This window comes from Pholis gunnellus, assembly GCF_910591455.1.
Source record: "Pholis gunnellus genome assembly, chromosome: 18".
Taxonomy (NCBI): Eukaryota; Metazoa; Chordata; class Actinopteri; order Perciformes; family Pholidae; genus Pholis; species Pholis gunnellus.
In genome coordinates, this window is record NC_136545.1 from 1,154,681 (window position 1) to 1,172,967 (window position 18,287).

Consider the following 18,287-nt stretch of genomic DNA (forward strand, 5'->3'; position numbering starts at 1 on the left):
GACAATATTTTCAACTTTTCAGTGACAGGTGCGAAGTATTACACTTGACCGAGGCAGCCAATCAAATGAAGCAAGAGGCGGGTTTTACTGCTTTACTAATGAATTCCTGTTTTGATGCTGGTAGATGTATTAGTGATTTCCCCCCCTCCTCCTCATTCAACAGCAGAGCAACAGCAAGAGATCCATGTCTGCATTAAATGCATTTTTTGCTCGTTATCTACCTTTCATCTTTCACCTTCCTGGTTGCGACGCACCCCCGCTCTACCAGCTGATCAGCTGTTTTGCCCGACTCGCTTTGAGAAGCATCTCGGTCCAATGGGCCCTTAGCGTGTTTTTGTTATGATCAATTTAGCTGATGTGATAATGTGTCATGATATCTCGATATATGATTTCATCATTTCATTAAAAAGACGTTAGGTGATCGTATTGAAGTATCATCTACTCCTGAGCCACACTAATACGTGATAGTGATAATACTCTCTCATATAGTCAACTATGACCTGTATCACTCTTTTATTATTGTGTGACTGCACTCACACTAACAGCAGTACAAACAGCAGTACAAACAGCTGTACAAACAAAACTAACCACTGCTGGTGGTCGGAAGCGTCAGCTTTCGAGCGTCCGGCTAGGGCGAACAAAGGCAACAGGGCGACTTTTTCAAGCTTGACGAAGTTCACTAACCTCATCTATCCTACTCTCTCGGCTCATGGAGAGTAAGTGGTGGCTAGGGGAATATGGAATTGCCAGTCGGCAGTGCCGAAAGCTGAGTTCATCTCGGGCTATGCTTCCTTGCTCTCCCTTAACTTTCTTGCTCTAACCTGGATCACACCAGAAAACACTACCACACCTGCAGCACTGTCAGATGTGTACTCTTTTTCTCACACTCCCAGAGCTGCGAGGCGAGGTGGTGGTACTGGCCTGCTAATTTCCCCTAAATGGAAATACTCTCCTGTCTCGGTTCCATGAGTTCTCCCCGTCCTCGTTCGAATTTCATGCTGTTACTGTCACTTATCCAGTCAAGCTCACCATTGCTGTTGTGTATCGCCCACCAGGGCCTCTTGGTGAGTTCTTGGAGGAGCTTGACACATTAGTCTCGCACTTCCATGACGATGGCTCCGCACTCATCCTGCTCGGTGACCTCAACATCCAGACTGATAAACTAGAACCTCTTCTTTCCTTCCTCTCCTCCTTTGACTTTTACCACTCCCCTTCTCCTCCTACCCACAAGGCCGGCCTCCAGCTGGATCTTGTCTTCACTAGACACTGTTCTACTGCCAACCTGTCCGTCACTCCCCTCCAGCTCTCTGACCACTACTTCATGGCCTACTGCCTCTCCCTCTCCTCTCCCTCTTTACGTCCACCACCTACCCACATGGTCTCTACCCGTAGTCATCTTCAATCCCTCTCCCCGGCTGATCTTTCCTCTTCTGTTACCTCTGCTCTCCCTGACCCTGAATCCTTCTCTCTCCTATCCCCTGATACTGCTACTAATCTCCTCCTTAGCACCCTTTCCTCTTCGTTGGACAACCTCTGTCCCTTCACCTCCAGGCCTGCGCGGCCAACTCCACCTGCCCCATGGCTGTCGGACTCAGTGCGTACTGATAGACGGAGTCTAAGAGAGGCTGAGCGTAAATGGAGAAAAGGCAAACTCCCGGAGGACCTTCTTAACTTCCAATCTCTTCTTTCCACTTTCTCTTCCTCTCTATCTACTGCCAAAGCTGCTTTCTTCCGCTCTAAAATCCTAACTTCTGCTTCCAATCCTAAAAAACTCTTCGAAACATTCTCTTCACTCCTCCAACCCCCACCCCCTCCTCCTACTTCCTCCCTCCGCCCTGACGATTTCGCCAACTTCTTTGACAAGAAGGTAAATGATATCAGATCCTCCTTCTCTCCACTCCCCTGTCCACCCTCTCCCTCTCTACCCTGTTCAGCTCTTTCCCCAACGTTCTCCCTCCCCTCTCCATGCCCCAGCTTAGCCTATCTTGCTCCCCTCTCTCCTAACGAGGTCCTCAAACTTGTTACATCTAACCGCCCCACCACGTGCTCTCTTGATCCGATCCCCTCCCCTCTTTTTCAATCTATCGCGACTGAACTCGTTCCTTTCCTCACCCACCTCATCAACACATCTCTCGTTTCAGGATGCTTTCCCTTCGGCTTTCAAGACTGCCAGAGTCACTCCCCTTCTGAAGAAACCATCACTTGGCCCGTCTGATGTCAAGAACTTCAGACCGGTTTCTCTTCTACCCTTTCTATCCAAAACACTTGAACGTGCTGTCTTCAACCAACTGTCTTCCTATCTCCATCAGAACAGCCTCTTGGACCCCCACCAGTCCGGGTTCAAAGTGGGTCACTCGACTGAGACAGCCCTCCTTGCGGTGACGGAGTCCCTTCGCACTGCAAGAGCTAACTCTCTTTCCTCTGTCCTGATTCTCCTGGACCTGTCTGCAGCGTTCGACACTGTGAACCACCAGATCCTCCTCTCCACCCTCAAGGGGATGGGCGTCTCAGGCTCTGTACTCTCCCTGTTTGCATCCTACCTGACAGGTCGATCCTACCAGGTGACATGGAGGGGGGCCGTGTCGGAACCACACTTGCTGACTACGGGGGTTCCACAAGGTTCAGTCCTGGGCCACCTTCTCTTCTCGCTCTACACAACATCTCTGGGTTCTGTTATTCGCTCACATGACTTCTCTTACCATTGTTATCCCGATGACACCCAGCTGGTCTCTTGTCATTTCCTCCTGGTGACACTCAAGTGGAGGCACACATAGCTGCGTGCTTGGCTGACATCTCGAAGTGGATGACAACACACCACCTCAAGCTCAACCTGGACAAAACCTAGCTACTGTTCCTCCCGGGAAAGGGTTGCCCGCATCGAGACCTGTCCATCACCATGAACGATACCGTGGTGACGCCAACTCGGACTGCGAGGAACCTGGGTGTGACCCTGGATGACCAACTGTCGTTCTCAGCAAACATCTCATCGGTTACACGCTCCTGTAGATTACTGCTGAACAACATCAGGAGGATTCGCACCTTCCTCACTGAGGAGACGGCGCAGGTGCTCATCCAAACTCTTGTCATCTCCCGCCTGGACTACTGCAACTCTCTACTTGCCGGAGCCCCGGCGTCGGCCATCAGACCGCTGGAGCTTGTCCAGAAAGCTGCAGCTCGCCTCGTGTTCGATCGCCCCAAGTTCTCCCACACAACTTCCCTTCTCCGTGCTCTACACTGGCTACCTGTAAGAGCTCGCATCCAGTTTCAGACTCTGGTGCTAGCCTACAGGGCAGTGAAAGGAACAGCTCCTTCCTATCTCCAGGCCATGGTCAAGCCCTACACCCCCGCCCGACCACTTCGCTCTGCTGCATCAGGGCGATTGGTTCCCCCGTCGCTCAGAGGTCCCTGCGGCCGATCGACCCGGTCACGGCTGTTTTCTGTCCTGGCCCCACAGTGGTGGAATGAACTTCCCACTGACGTCAGGACAGCGGAGTCACTGCCCTTTCTTTCTTTCGGCGCAGGCTGAAAACTCACCTCTTCAAGAAGTACTACCCTGAGCCTTCCACTTAGCACTTATTTTATTCGTATTAGTTTGTTGCACTTATTGTATTCGTGTTAGCTTAGTTTCTTTCTGCACTGTACGTTTGCTCTGATTTATGCTCTTAGATACTTATTTAGCAAAGGATATGCACTTCTGGTGACTAGTAGTTCTCTTGAATACCGATGTTGAATACACTTATTGTAAGTCGCTTTCGATAAAAGCATCTGCTAAATGACTGTAATGTAATGTAATGTACTAACACCAGTACTAACAGCAGTACTAACAGTAGTACGAAAAACAGTACTAACAGCTGTGCTAACAGCAGTACTAACAATAGCAATGACAGCAGTAGTTTTTGTAGATGTACAAGTAGCCAATTAAGCAGTAGTTGTAGTTGCTTCAGTTCATTTCAGTACAGTACACAACATTACAGTCCAGGTCAATTCAGCTAGTTTAGTTCAGTTCTGTCCACCAAAGTTCAGTTCACTTTTCATTAGTTCAGTTTAGCTTAGTACAGTAACATTTAGTGTTACTACTCTCTCCTATGGTCCGCTGTGACCTGTCTGACTCTTTTATTATTTTGTGACTGCACACACGGATGACCAAACTGGTTTCCCGCAGTGGAGATTAATACGATAATCGAATCATGATCTCTGTGCTGGAAATATTCCTTGCCACCCCGCCACAACTAGTGACCCTTCAGGCTGTAGTTGTCTTCGCTGTACAGGAGTACCAGGGGGACTGATAAACTCTTTTTTTTCATGAATACAATTTGCCAAGTATTGATTATGCCTCCTGTGATTGAGCAGAGACCTCCCAGAAAAGGAACCCATCCCAGAAGAATCCTTTCTCAGACAATGTTATCCGTGGACATTTGGACTGTCACGGGGTTCAGGAGGCAAGAATAACAGAATATACTCTGGCATTGAAAATATTCCCATTTAATCATTTGAACCCGTTTAGACCCTACTGTAAAATTGTGGGACAACATCGACACGGAAAAGAAAATAAGCTTCTCTTTATTGAATTCCTGACATTCCTGCAGAGTGTAGTTAATCTGCCCGGAGGCCCCGGGAGCCATGTTGAAATGAAAACATAAGCAGGCGTGAGCTTCAGATGATAGAATGACCGGGCTGTGCAGTGCAGTGCATTAGTGCGGCTGGTATCAGCGTGTGTTTACGTTGCTACAGGCTGCTTGTTGTTGAAGTGAATCTAATCAGACAGGAAGCGGCGTGTGTCCTAAACACAGCGGGCTGGACTCTGCCTGTCCACCCTGTCCCTGTCTCTCTGGTTTTCTGTCTGACTTTCATCTGTCCTCCCGTTGTTCAAAGTCAAACTCTGTCTCTCTCTCACATCCACACCCGCTGGGCCTCAAACTCCCTTCCTGTTCCATCCTTGTCTATATAATTCTCTTCTACTTGTCGACCTGGAAAACCTTTACCCTCAGCTCACCTCTTCTTCTTCTCCCCTGCTGCTGCTGTTGTGTGTCCTGTGTGACAAAGACGCTCTATTAGTACGGACAGCAGGAATGACAGAGAACTGACGCAGTACTGACAGCAGTATTTACAGCAATAATAACACCAGTACTAACAGCAGTACTAACAGCAGTACTAACAGCAGAACTGACACAGTACTAATAACAGTACTAACACCAGTACTAACTCCACTACTAACAACAGTACTAACAATAGTACTAACACCAGTACTAACAACAGTACTAACGACAGTACTAACCACAGAACTTACAGCAGTATTTAAAACAGTAATAACAACAGTACTAATAGCAGTGCTGAAAGCAGTACTAACATCAGTAGGAACAACAGTAGGAATAGCAATGACTGCAGTAGTTTATGTAGATGTACAAGTAGCCTGTCAAGCAGTTCAGTATAGTTCTGTTCACTACAGTGCCATTCAGCTCATTCAGTGGAGTACATTTGTGCATGGCTAAATGAAGTGAAGAGACACAGAAAGGACTCTGTGCAGGGAGTCAAAGAAACAATCAATAGAACATGTATTTTTACACTGAGAGAATTCTATCTTTTTTATCTTAACTATACACTACAGGTGTGTTGTACAATGGACAGTGTGAAATGTATTTGCTGTCTGGTGGCAGTCTTAGCATGTACTGTAGGTACTGTGTGTACAGGTATGTGGACTGACGACAGTCTGTGTATGTAATGTATGTATGCAATATGTCATTTGTATTGTTTTAACAGCAGACACTGTATGTTTGTTTCCAAGACAAATTTCCTTCGGGACAATAAAGTCTATCTTATCTTATCTTATCAATCCTCCATCTTTCTGTTAATAACCCCCCCCCCCCGGAATCTTTCCAGGTCCGCTGAAGGTGGTCGTGCCCACTGAGTCCGTTTCCTCGTACCTCGGCGATACCGCCCTGCTGCGCTGTGAGGTCTCGGGAGACCCGACGCCCATCATCCGCTGGCAGAAGAACCGGGAGGACCTACCGCTGACCTTTGACCCTGACTCCCGCCTGGCGGTGTTGCCCTCCGGCTCTCTGCAGGTCAGCCGCGTCCAGCCACCAGACTCCGCCACGTACCGCTGTCTGGCCGACAACCCTGGCAGCACCAGGACCTTGACAGACGCCGAGCTCCGAGTTCTCCCAGGTAACTGATCCAACAGTGATGTACCGCAATCACCTGACAAATCATTTTTCTGCATATTTAAGGTGCTTGTTCTTGAGTCTTATACCATGTTCTACTCCTACTCCATCCTGCTTTTATCTAATGATATAATGTATATTATACATTTTTCGGCATTGAGTTCCTTTACTTTTCATACTTTTAAGGTATGTGATTCAAGCAACCGGTAAGAAAACATCAGATTAAAAAAATTATCCAACCGAAAAACTCAGCCCAGTGTTGCAACAGTCGGATACACTGACAGCCTTTCCCTTCAGTCCTCCCTCCAAAGCTACTCCCCCCCCAAGTTATCATATTGAACATAAACAACCAACATGGCTATCGGGACTACTTACTAGCTAGTAGCTTGTGTAAGATGATGCGCAATGAGTGCACAGGTCAGAGTGGCCATAGTTGGGCAGGACGGGAGACAGACAGGAAGTCTGTCTAATCATTTGCTTCGGGCTGGGACAGGCTTATTACAGGCTTTTAACAACCACAGTTACTGTTTTTTAGGCTTCCATGCCAACGACTGCCGTGGCTGGAGGCATTATGTTGTTGGCTTAGTCCTTACATCCGGTCCATTCTCATGAATGGAATGTCTAACCAACACCTTCAGGGAATTTCTTCAGATTTGGCAAAAACGTCTACTTGGACTCAAGGATGAACTGGTTGGGTGGTCAAAGGTCACTGTGAACACGTTTTTGGCCATAACTCAAGAACTCAAAAGCCAGTTATGACAATTTAACACAGATGTCTAACAGGATAGAATGATGAAGGGATGACATTCTGTTATATTGTTCATGCTGTACACCTGACATATATTGCACTTGTGTCCAGCCTGGGAGAGGGATCCCTCCTCTGTTGCTCTCCCACAGGTCTCTCCCGCTTTTCTCCCCATTAAAGGTTTTTTTGGGGGAGTTTTTCCTGTTCCAATGAGAGGGTCCCTGGACAGAGGATGTCACATGTGTACAGATTGTAAAGCTCTCTGAGGCAAATTTGTGATTTGGGGCTATATGTATTGAATTGAATTGACATCTAGACAACTTGACTGGTTAAAGATATGCAACTGTGTGGAGGTCATTCTAGTTGATCTGGTTTTAGTGGAGAGTTTGGCTTCCCAGAGGATTGTAGATTTTTGTAGATTAGTTTTTTCCCCTGATAAACTTGGAACTTCTGGCATCAACTTTTGTACATATTTTAATTATTATTTGTGTTCTCAACCTCCAAATGTTAATTTAGAGATACAGTCTTGTGACAGTGACGTACTGCACCAGCAGTTTTACTTAATAGTGAGTTCTACCTTCCATTTCGTCAGGGAGTCATTTTTGTTCATTTTCTCTCCATGCTAGATGTCTCATTTTACAATGAAATGTGATGTAATGAATATAAAGAGAGTACAATGGAATTTTAATCATACGTCTGAGAGGAAACAGTTTCTCATCAGTCTGCAGGGAGTCCGTCAGCCGCCGATGTTTAATACACTCCACACCTTCCAATTACACCAGTTCATATACTGTCCACTTCATCGCTGGTATTACAGCTAAGTTTAGCTCTCTCTTTCCTGGTTAAACACCACTTTGACTCGAGCTCCTGAAGTGTTCCTGCGCTCTGTCCCAGCGGGGGGTCTCTGGAGCCGGAGCACCGACCTTCAGCAGGATAATCACATGTACTTTGCATTTCGATCTCCACTTAGTCCCTTTTTCAAAACCGCTGCACCCCATCCACCCTCACACACAGCTGAAAACATGTGTCAACAGTTAATCCTCGTCAGAGTCCCATAGGCAAAGTTTAGGAGGAAAACTCACAGGGGACGACTACAGCCATTGATTACCTCAAAACTCACCTGGCTGTTACATAAGACAGTGTGCAAAATAAAGTTTAAGTAATACAAATATAAGAGTAACACAAATTAAACCATATAATAAATAAATAGATGCATCTATAATTGAGTAAATAAAAATATATACAGGACTGTCTCAGAAAATTAGAATATTGTGATAAAGTTCTTTATTTTGTGTAATGCAATTAAAAAAACAAAAATGTCATGCATTCTGGATTCATTACAAATCAACTGAAATATTGCAAGCCTTTTATTCTTTTAATATTGCTGATTATGGCTTACAGCTTAAGAAAACTCAAATATCCTATCTCTAAATATTAGAATATCATGAAAAAGTATACTAGTAGGGTATTCAACTAATCACTTGAATCGTCTAATTAACTCGAAACACCTGCAAGGGTTTCCTGAGCCTTGAAAAACACTCAGCTTGGTTCAGTAAACTAAATCACACGTATGGGGATTATCACAATATTCTAATTTTCTGAGACAGTCCTGTATGTGTTTATATATGAGAAGTTGAAATGAAAATCAATTATTAAAAAAAAGAAATCGGTAGAATAAATTAATCAACCCATTTCGCATACAATAAAAAATTTGATTGATTTGATTAATCAATGAAACTGTTCATTTTAAAATAAGAGTTAGATTGAATGAAGTATGTATTGTATATCAAATATTCAACAACCAAAAAACATAAATAATTCTGTGTCCTGCTGTCTCCAGTCTTTGTGCTAAACTAGGCTAAACATATTCTGGACTTATATAGTGATATCTGTTTGACTCTGATTTCACTAAACATTGTAGTTTTGCTTCTATCAGGCTTCAGAGGATCTTTTTAACATGTCTCAAATGTATAAGCCACAGAGTTCCCTGTGGTTCCAGCTTCAACTCGTTTATCTTTGATCTGCATGCAGTTTTAATGCATGAGATGGATTGAGGTTTAATGATTTTGTCTCCATGAAAGGTTTTACTAACTGTGACTGCCTAAAGTTTCTATCAGATGGAATCACCAGTGGGGCTCAGGGGTGAGAGGTGAGAGATTTTCAGATGGCAACATGTGATTCTTGTGTGCCATCTCCAGTTAATACATCCCTGTCCTACTTTCTGCTATATCCGTAGTTGTGTGTCAGTCTGGATAAAGCAGTCAGATTAGTGACCAAAGAGATGAGGCATAAAGCTCCGGTGTACTCGTGTAGTTTAGCAGCAGGTGTAACCATCAGCCGTCAGGTGGAGAAGAATGCAACCACATGTAGTGTTCAGAGACAAGGTTCACTAAAGAGTTATGATTGGTTCATTCTATCCATTTTGAGATCTTCAAGGTTTTGGATGGACAGGAAACTCTACTGGGTGAACCATCAGTAGAACAATATGCTCTGCTGTGTTGAAAATATCGTTTCTTCTAAAGCCAAATGTACAATGCTGTGGACAAAACCTGTCTCATGACTGTAATCAAGCTGGAGTCGGCAGCTAGTTAGCTTAGCTTAGCATTAAAGACTGAATTGGGGTAAACAGTTGTTTACCGGGCGGCATCCAAAGCTGACAAAATCCTCCTATCAGCACCTCTGAATGTGTCAAACAAACACAGGACTTTCACTCAGGGGACCGGCGCTCATGTCATGACACCAGAAGATGATCTTTACGGCACGAGTCATATGGCGTTACCTCCGTAGCTTATGTTATGTTACAAGCCTACTTACTTTAGGCCAAACCATGATGTTTTGTTGCCTAAACATAACTGCCACTGTTTCATAATTTCATCCACTTGTTACAATGTTAACACATGCAAACCTTCAGCGTAAAGATGTTACGCAAAAGGCTGGCCTTGTATCATGGCACTGGGGGCTTCTTTCAAAGCAGCAAAATATGACAAGTAAGAATCAGATCACATTGCCTGTAAATGTTGTCACTCATGGATACAGGGAAGTGAAACACTAAAGACATTAAAGGTCGGTAATCTTCATCAATAACTTCTTTATAGTCTTGTTGAAATTCTCGTTACATCCTGTCAGTAATCAATTAATTATATGCTTTAACAAAAAAAAGGAACAAATGTTGTATCTATTGCAGGACTGCAATAAGCCCGTCCAATCAATTCATCTGGCTCAAATTAAATGACTGGACGGTCTAGCTGCCTGTCTATCTAGCTACCTGTGTGCACTCATTGCTCGTCACCTCTATCGCAAGCTGCTAGCTTAACAGCTTTGAGTATTAACAATAGCCATGTTGGTTGTTTACGTTCATGATGATCCTTTTAGGGGAGTGGCTTTCGACGGAGCCCTGAAAGGACAGGCCCAGTCAATATTGCTGACTTGGCGACTTTTTCACTAGATTTGGCAACTTATAAAACTAGTGCCGCTAGCTACTTTCATCGGAAATGAGTTGGCAATACTGGACAGGGTTTTTCAATTGGATCATTTTGAAAATCTAGTGTACCCTTGCTAGTTTCTCAAGATTACCAACCCTAGCTTTCTTATCAACAATAGGTACCTTTCTAGTTTCTAAAAGAGCAACTCTTCAGCCTGATCATCTTTTTCATGCATTCACTACGAGAGCAGACACAAACAAAATTACAAAAACAACGAAATAGAAAAGTAACACGACCTTCCTGTGTAAAAAGCAAAAAGGTCTCATGGAATTCATTGAATTTTCATAGTTAAGTAAGTAGTTGTCATTAAGATTAAGAGTTGGCAGGAAATAATAACTAAAATATGTAAACCCATAAAATGTATATATGATACAAATGATCTACCATGTGAAGTATAAAATTGATTACAAAAATATTAGAATATATATGCAATATAATATATTATATAGAGTATTACATAATAAATTAACGCAGTCGACTTTAAAAGTAGAATAAAAATATAAAAGATGTTATATAATTTAAATAATAATATATAAATTTATATCAGCTCAATCAGATTCATTTCAGGCTGAAGAAATGAGGTGAAATGACTCAATGCTCAATGAGGATGAATACGGGCTCACCAGAATATTTCAAGTGAAGGTGCATATGTTTGTGTATGTCAGTACCGTGGGGCGTGCTGATGTAACTTTCTGTCCCCTAAAGGAAATTGTCTCGTCCTTCTTCGAGAACCCACCAGCCCTCAGCCCTCAGGCCAACCTGAGGGCGAACACAACCTGACCGCAGGAGGGTGTGTGTGTAGGTGTGTGTGTGTCATCAGGCTTCAGTTTTTTCCAAAAGAGATTTGACAGAAAATCTCATCTTGAAAACATGACTGCTTCAACCCATGTCGACTTTTTAAGAAGCCAATTCAGAGGTAGCCTTGTTAGCCAAATATTCACATACTTTTAAGAACCTTGTGATCCTATGATACCCGGTTCTTGTGTTTTTGCTGTATTTCTCATACTGGGACTTTTTGTGCCGTGAATGGCTTCCTCATCATCCTTAATTCTAATGAGGGTCTGGACATCTTTTAACCCAAGTCATGATGTTTCCCCGACTCTAACCAAGTTATTTTTGTTCCTAAACGTGGACCAACAAAGTATTAGGTCATTGAGTATTTGTTGGGCTCCAGGAATGGATATGTTGGTCAGTTAGCCCACTGCTTTGGTCCAGAATGAAATATCGCAACACCTATTGGATGGATTGCCATTCAATTTGGTTTGGAGATTCATGGTTCCCAGACTTTTACAAAATACCTTGAATATCAATGACATTCATTTGTGTTGTCTACTCTACAATAATGGAAACATTGATGATATTTAAACTACAGAAATGACAACCAGCACTGTAACACTTCATGCCTAAATGTTCAGAAAAACTGCTTGTTTGTTTGTTATTTACAAGCAGACCTATTGCTTTACAGAGCTGGCAGCTGTAGACTCTTAGTCATGTAATGTAATGGTTGACCGGTTCCATAGAGATGCAAAATGGTTATTACTATTGTGTTTGTGGTAGTCGTCATTTAGTATCATCTCCTGTCCAGAATTCTCCCAGTGAGTTTTCTTGTGTGAATGTAAGCGTACTTATTAGCCTTCCATTCCCTGTCCTCAGAACTGGGACCACTGTCCTCACCAGGCTGACTTAAAAACAATAAAACATACACCATAGTGTTGGACTGTTAATTGAACTGACAGTTTAAAAGTTCATAATATAAGAAAAGAAGATGTGAGTGAGTAGAATGGCTGCCTGTTGGGATTATGTTACAGTACACTAGAAAAGAAAAAGACACAGGACACATATGCGTCTCTCAGAGTTGTTTTGGATTGGGTATATTTAGACAAAAGTGTTCTTCCAACCTTGTAACAGTTGACCCCTCCATGCACAAAGCCAGCTCCACAAAGAACTGTTTTTTCCCAGTTTGGTGTGGAAGAACTTGACCTCAATCCCATCTAATACATATGGAACAAGAACGGGACCGTTGCCTTCGAGCCAGGCCCTTTTCACACAATATGTTGGACTTCACTGATGCTCTTCCGTCTGAATGGGAGCAAATACCTGCAATTGTTTTTTAATGACTTCGTCAGTATGACATACGCCTGCAACGTTTGGGTACGTTGGCCACGTATTGTATTTCAGAATACGAACCCTGTTTCAGTTTCTCGCTTCCTTCTCTCCATCTCTCTCTCTCAGAACCCGGCGTGAGCAGGAACCTTCAGTTCCTCCAGCGTCCATCCAGTGGAACGGCTCTGCTGGGAACCGACGCCGTGCTGGAATGTTCCGCTTCTGGATACCCGACTCCGAGCATCCAGTGGAGGAGAGGAGAGGAACTGATCCAGAGCTGGTATGTCCACCTGTCTGTTAATATTGCACCTTGGCCTGAGATAATCCAAGTTTAACCCACATGATAACCTCTAGTCTCTACTCAGGGTATAGTTTGTCCAATAGAGCCCCACATGTATCCCAACACGGCCCAATCATTCATATAAGTCCAGTGATTTTATATTACATTGTCAGAAAATGCCATGAAAAGACCAAAACCAACAATTAATGTGTCCGACTAACAAGTACAATTGCCATCAATGAGCCACACTAGCCGTGTTTCCATTCACATACAGTATTTTCTTGCACGTTTTGTAGTATCGCATTAGAGAAACTGTAGAGGTTTGAGGTGGTTTTGCCTTTGAAGAAAATGAGTTGATGCGGTTAATAATAGAATAAAGAAAAGCCTTTGCCGAATAAATTCAGCGGCAGTGGCCCTTACTCGTCGATTACAATCATTGCATTGATTTGTTTTCATCTCCAGACAACTTGAAACATAGCCAAAACTAGCTGACATGAGAAATGATTGACAATTGAAACAAATACCTGAAAACCCATGCATGGGTTAGATGGCTAGATGGCGACTTGCTTTATTTCCAGTTCGCAACCTCTACTTCTTCTTCTACTCTATTTAATGGTACCATACAGACATGCATAGCCGATAGCACCAACTTCTGACAAAACTACGCTGTAGCCAAGTTTATCTGCTGCAAACCAGTCGATGGAAACGCTCCAAATTTGCATTTCTTTATTGCAAAATTTCAAAAGTTATAAGTTAATTGGATGGAAACATAACGCTATTGTTGCTCGAGTTACTTCATTACCACGAATACACACACTGAAGTATATTTTGACTCAATCCCTCTTACACCATCCGGCTGCCAGAAATGCACACAGCGCCAAACGTGGATTGATAGTCAGCTAAAAATATTCCCGAACAAATGCACTATTTCCACATGGGGACCGACTGCTTTGAGAATCTTCAGTAGAAACCAATGGGCCAATGGGCCCTGTCTGAAAGGATTTGTTGACAATGAGAACATTTGTAGAATTAACCAGATTTATCCTAACTTGAAAAAAAAGAATGTGCTGAACGAAATCTACCTCACTCTTCCTTCCTCTGCAGGAATAAGAAGTACTCTCTGCTGGTGGGCAGTAATCTCATCATCAGGAGTGTCACTGACGACGACTCTGGCAGTTACAGCTGCACAGCCGGCAACAAAAATCACAACATCACTGCACACACTGAGCTGAGTGTACTAGGTGAGCCAACGCACATGTTTTTTTTGGTGCATTTTTGCTTTTATTTTGATAGTGACAGTACAGAGGTGACAGGAAATGAGGGCAGAGAGAAAAGATGCAACAAAGGTCCCCAGTTGGCAGATATTGTGATTGCATGGATGACGTTATAAAAGCTAATTCTAATATCAACGCTAAAACCAACTTAACCCTCAAAAAGGAATGGACTAAATGTCCCCGCTCTCCAAAACGCACATTGGTCCTCACACGGGAAGAAGTAAAAGAGCACAAACGCACCTTCAGTGTTCCGTATTGTGTGGAAAAGAGAAGATTAGAGCCGTGTCCCTTCACAGGTCTCCCGAGGGAAAACCTGACAGGAAACTGTTAACAGCCTGACATCCCCAAAAAAATTAAATTAAATGAAAAAAAATTCTGTATCCATCCGCTGACAGGCCCCTCCTATCTGCAGACACTCTCAGCCAGAATCACATCCAGAATCAAAATGGGCTCATGAAATATAAAATCGGAGCCGTCTGTTTGCTTCAGGAGGTTTTCATAAATATCATATGTTTGTATTTATTCTCTGACTGCTCCCCAGCTGCTGGTGGTTTCTAACAAATGCTGCTCGTGCATTCAGGTGTGTTCAGCAGGAAGTCAGCCGGCTCAGCCGGAGAGGATCTGAAAACAGCCCTCCACTAAAACAAAGCAAGGGCCTGTGTTGGTGGTGGCGTTATATGGCTTCAGATGTCAGGAACGCATGAAATACAATGCAAAGAGGCTTTGTAACGGAGATGACACATTGCAAGGTTTAGAAGCTCATCCAATGGTTTTAAATGGTATACGCTTCCTGTGTCCTAAATGGGTGTGATCATGGCGTGTTGCCCCCTCCACCTCGTTTGGATGGATGAATGCAGTGCAAGTTATGTTATGCATAACGAATGAATAGTTTCTTCATTAGGTCTTTATAATTTCTTTGGCTAACATATATTTACACAGCTAACCACCATATTTAGCATTACGCAACTTATTTATGTTAGTTGCCAGATTTTGCGAGACTGCTGGGACAGTGAAAAGTCTGGAACAAGTTACATTTTCTCCTGATTTATCTATCTGAAAGAGGCCGTTTCAGTGTCAGAATGTTCAGAAGATATGTGGCTTGTGAAAAATGGGTCCAATATTTTTGCTTTGGTGACTATAGGGCAAAAGAATAGGTCATAGACTGTGTTGTCATAACTCCCATTGGAGTTACCTGCCGTAAGTCTCTTAAAGGGGCGGGTCAGTGATAAAACCCACCTCACACAGATACAGGAAACTGACTCACAGTGGACCGTCTCCTTTCTGTACTGTCTCTGGTAATGGATTTAGTGTTGTTATAGGGTTTCAACTTTTTGCCTGTGGAGTGTATTCAGTTCTTTGAGTAACACGGTCATTCGTTCTTGCCATAGACTGTATATAAGAAGTAGACGTAGTAGTCATGACGTCACCCATTGGTTAGTGGACTGCCGTTTTGAAACCTTGAGTTTGGCATTTTCAACATCGCCATCTTGGATTTTGTCTGTCGCCATCTTGTTTTTTTGCAACCAGTTAACGGTACTGAGCATATTTGGACTTGGAGAAGTAACGCCATGGTAGAGACGCTGTATACAGCACTGCTTACGACCTGTCAATTGGCTACAAGGTAGCCCCACCCTGCTTTATGGTCTGTTTGACTCTAAATGGACCGTAATTTACTAAATGAACATCATGCTGTATTGAAGAAGACTTGAAACTAGAGATTGAGACCATAAACTCATGTTTACTGAGGTAATAAATCAAGTGAGAAGTACAGTCATTTTTTCATGGTCTTCTAGAAAATCTGACTTATTTTTTGCAACCAGAGAAGTCGCCCCCTGATGGCCATTAGAAAGAATGCAGGTTTAAGGCACTAAAGGATTGGCTTCACCGGTCAGAAGCGGAGGTTGTCGCCTGGTCATCGTTATGCCAGTTTGATAGCAAATCTAATGATGATGGTGACAAAATGATGGATTGAAATGGATTTGTTGAGAGAGATGGTCTGAGTAAACATCTGTTTGGGTCTTTTGAATTGATTGATAGACTTGATTCTACTGTTATTATTTGTTGGGTTACTGTAGTAAGTGAAGTACTGTTAAGTCATATGAAGAGCATGACGAGTAATAATCTTTTGTGCCCAAAGTATTTTATCTTTTGTGAGCTCCAAAAATGTTGTTCCCAAATTGATATACAGGGCTCATCACCGGGAAACAACGATATCAGATTTTTTAAAAAACATTAATGAAACATAAGATGGAATTTTTTTTCTTTCTGCGAGCAGATAGTTGAAATCAAACAGAAGCAGCTGTTGTTTGTTCGACTTGGGAGAAAATCTGCAAATTAACCTTGGGGTGTTTTCTGCCTCCTTCCAGCTGGGCCTCATCTCCGTCCTTTCATGTCTTTGTCTCAGCGTCCCCTCGGAGTCCGTCCCTGTGTTTCACATCACATTTATATTCTGTTTACACTCTGCTCTCAACAGTCGCCGCCTGCAAACATCACACGATGTTTACAATAAACAGCCGGCGTCTGTGTCCTCGGCGCGGTAAGTGCTGTACTCTGACATGTTGAATTAGTGCCACGGAAACATGTCACCGCTCATACGATGGTGAGACCTTTTAGTGCTTCTCAAACTCACTCCATGTTCCTGAAAAGTATGAGAACAATAAGTCTTATTCCGTATAGTTCCTATCCAAGCCCCAACCACAGTAGCAGTTTTGGGCCAGAGCCTGATAAATACATTTTTCTTTAGGCAAGTGCGTCCCCATTAAGAGAGACGCTGTGTGTATTCAAGCATGTGGAACAGCGGCGTAAATTCTTTATTTCATTTCATTTTTCTAAAATTTTATTTCGTATTTTCTCTGTCAAGTTTATAACTAGCTTTTACCTTCGCTGCCTAAATGTCCCACGATATTTGCTACAAAGTGACACTACTGCTCACATGGACATTTTTACAACCGTAAGCACCCTCTCTAGTTATTAAAGTTAATCATTAAAGAAAACTCTAATACATCTAAACGACACGTCATTTTTCAAGCAACGTAGCTTTTGATCAATCTGGCAGAGGGGGAGTGAAGTGTCCGCGCAGACACATTTCACAATAAATCTCAGAGGAGAAATTCAAGACCCTCCCCTTGCTCTCCGAAAAAAGTTGTTGATGCATGTTGACCTGGGAAATAGGACAGTAAACTTCCCTGATGAGGCGGCCCCGTCTTCTATATATTACTTTTGCATACAACGAAAATTGCACTGTGTGTTTTGTCGTGTATTATGTTTGCTTTTGATGTTTCACAAATTACTTTGAAATGCGTTTTTGTTTTGTTCTAATTTTGTAGTCATTTTAAATCAAACCATGAAGACTAAGTAGTTTTGTTGTCTAAAGGTAACAAACTATTTAAGTAGCGTTGATTTTTTGTTTAGTTGAAGGGGAACGTTATTTTGTAGGAGACAGGGTTGGATGAGTTGACAGGCACCCAGAGATGTGTTAGATATTTGTGATTCTGAGGTATTCATGAAGCTAAAATCTGCGAAAGCAAAATAAAAATGAATAAAAAGAAGCCACAGTTTTACATAAAATAATATGGGTGCAGGTGTTTAGCCGTTAGTCCAAGATGTCCTCCCAGCTTGTGTCTTTTTTGGGCCATGCTGAGCTGGGCGGATAAACCCAACACCAAAATAAACCTTACGAAGAAACCAAAAACACCATTACAGAAGTGAAGCATTACAGAATTCCATTCCAATAAAACACAAGCTATGCAAGCCCAAAAACTTTGAACTAAAGCCAATATGAATCTACACATAACTCAAACTCTGTACACTTTCTACATCAACAAAATATCCCCATCTATTAAACATAAGGTGAAAAATGAGATCAGGATAACCCTTCTCAATAACTTCAGCATTTATGTTCAACACGCTGATCCTGTAGATTTCCTACACTTCATGTATTTCAATCTGTTTTTCTGTCATTTCTTCACATTAAATGGTCTTTGATAAAATGTTTCAGGGCTGAAGCAGGCTGAGGATTTAAACTGAGGTTTTTATCTTATCAAGACGAGCCTGCAGCGATCTGAATGCACTCTGGTTTTATTTATTCCGTCAGTTTGCCTTTTATCTCTCCCTGACTCATCTGCAAATTCAATTTAGTTTATAAGGTGAACAGTTTACTGACACACTACATTAACACACACTTTCTCTGCATATGTGTGGACCTTTGTGTGGTTAATAAAAGATGCACACACTCAGAAGAAA

General features: G+C 42.7%; 1 protein-coding gene across 1 annotated transcript in view; it reads left to right on the forward strand.

The window, feature by feature from the left end:
* Positions 1 to 18,287, forward strand: part of dcc (DCC netrin 1 receptor) — a gene marked incomplete at both ends in the record, with an annotated part of 277,106 nt that overhangs the window by 90,579 nt on the left and 168,240 nt on the right. The window contains 3 exons of the mRNA XM_079178564.1: positions 5,878 to 6,165; positions 12,621 to 12,771; positions 13,876 to 14,012. Of these exons, the coding sequence (XP_079034690.1) occupies positions 5,878 to 6,165; positions 12,621 to 12,771; positions 13,876 to 14,012 (576 nt within the window). The remainder of the gene's footprint in view (positions 1 to 5,877; positions 6,166 to 12,620; positions 12,772 to 13,875; positions 14,013 to 18,287) is intronic.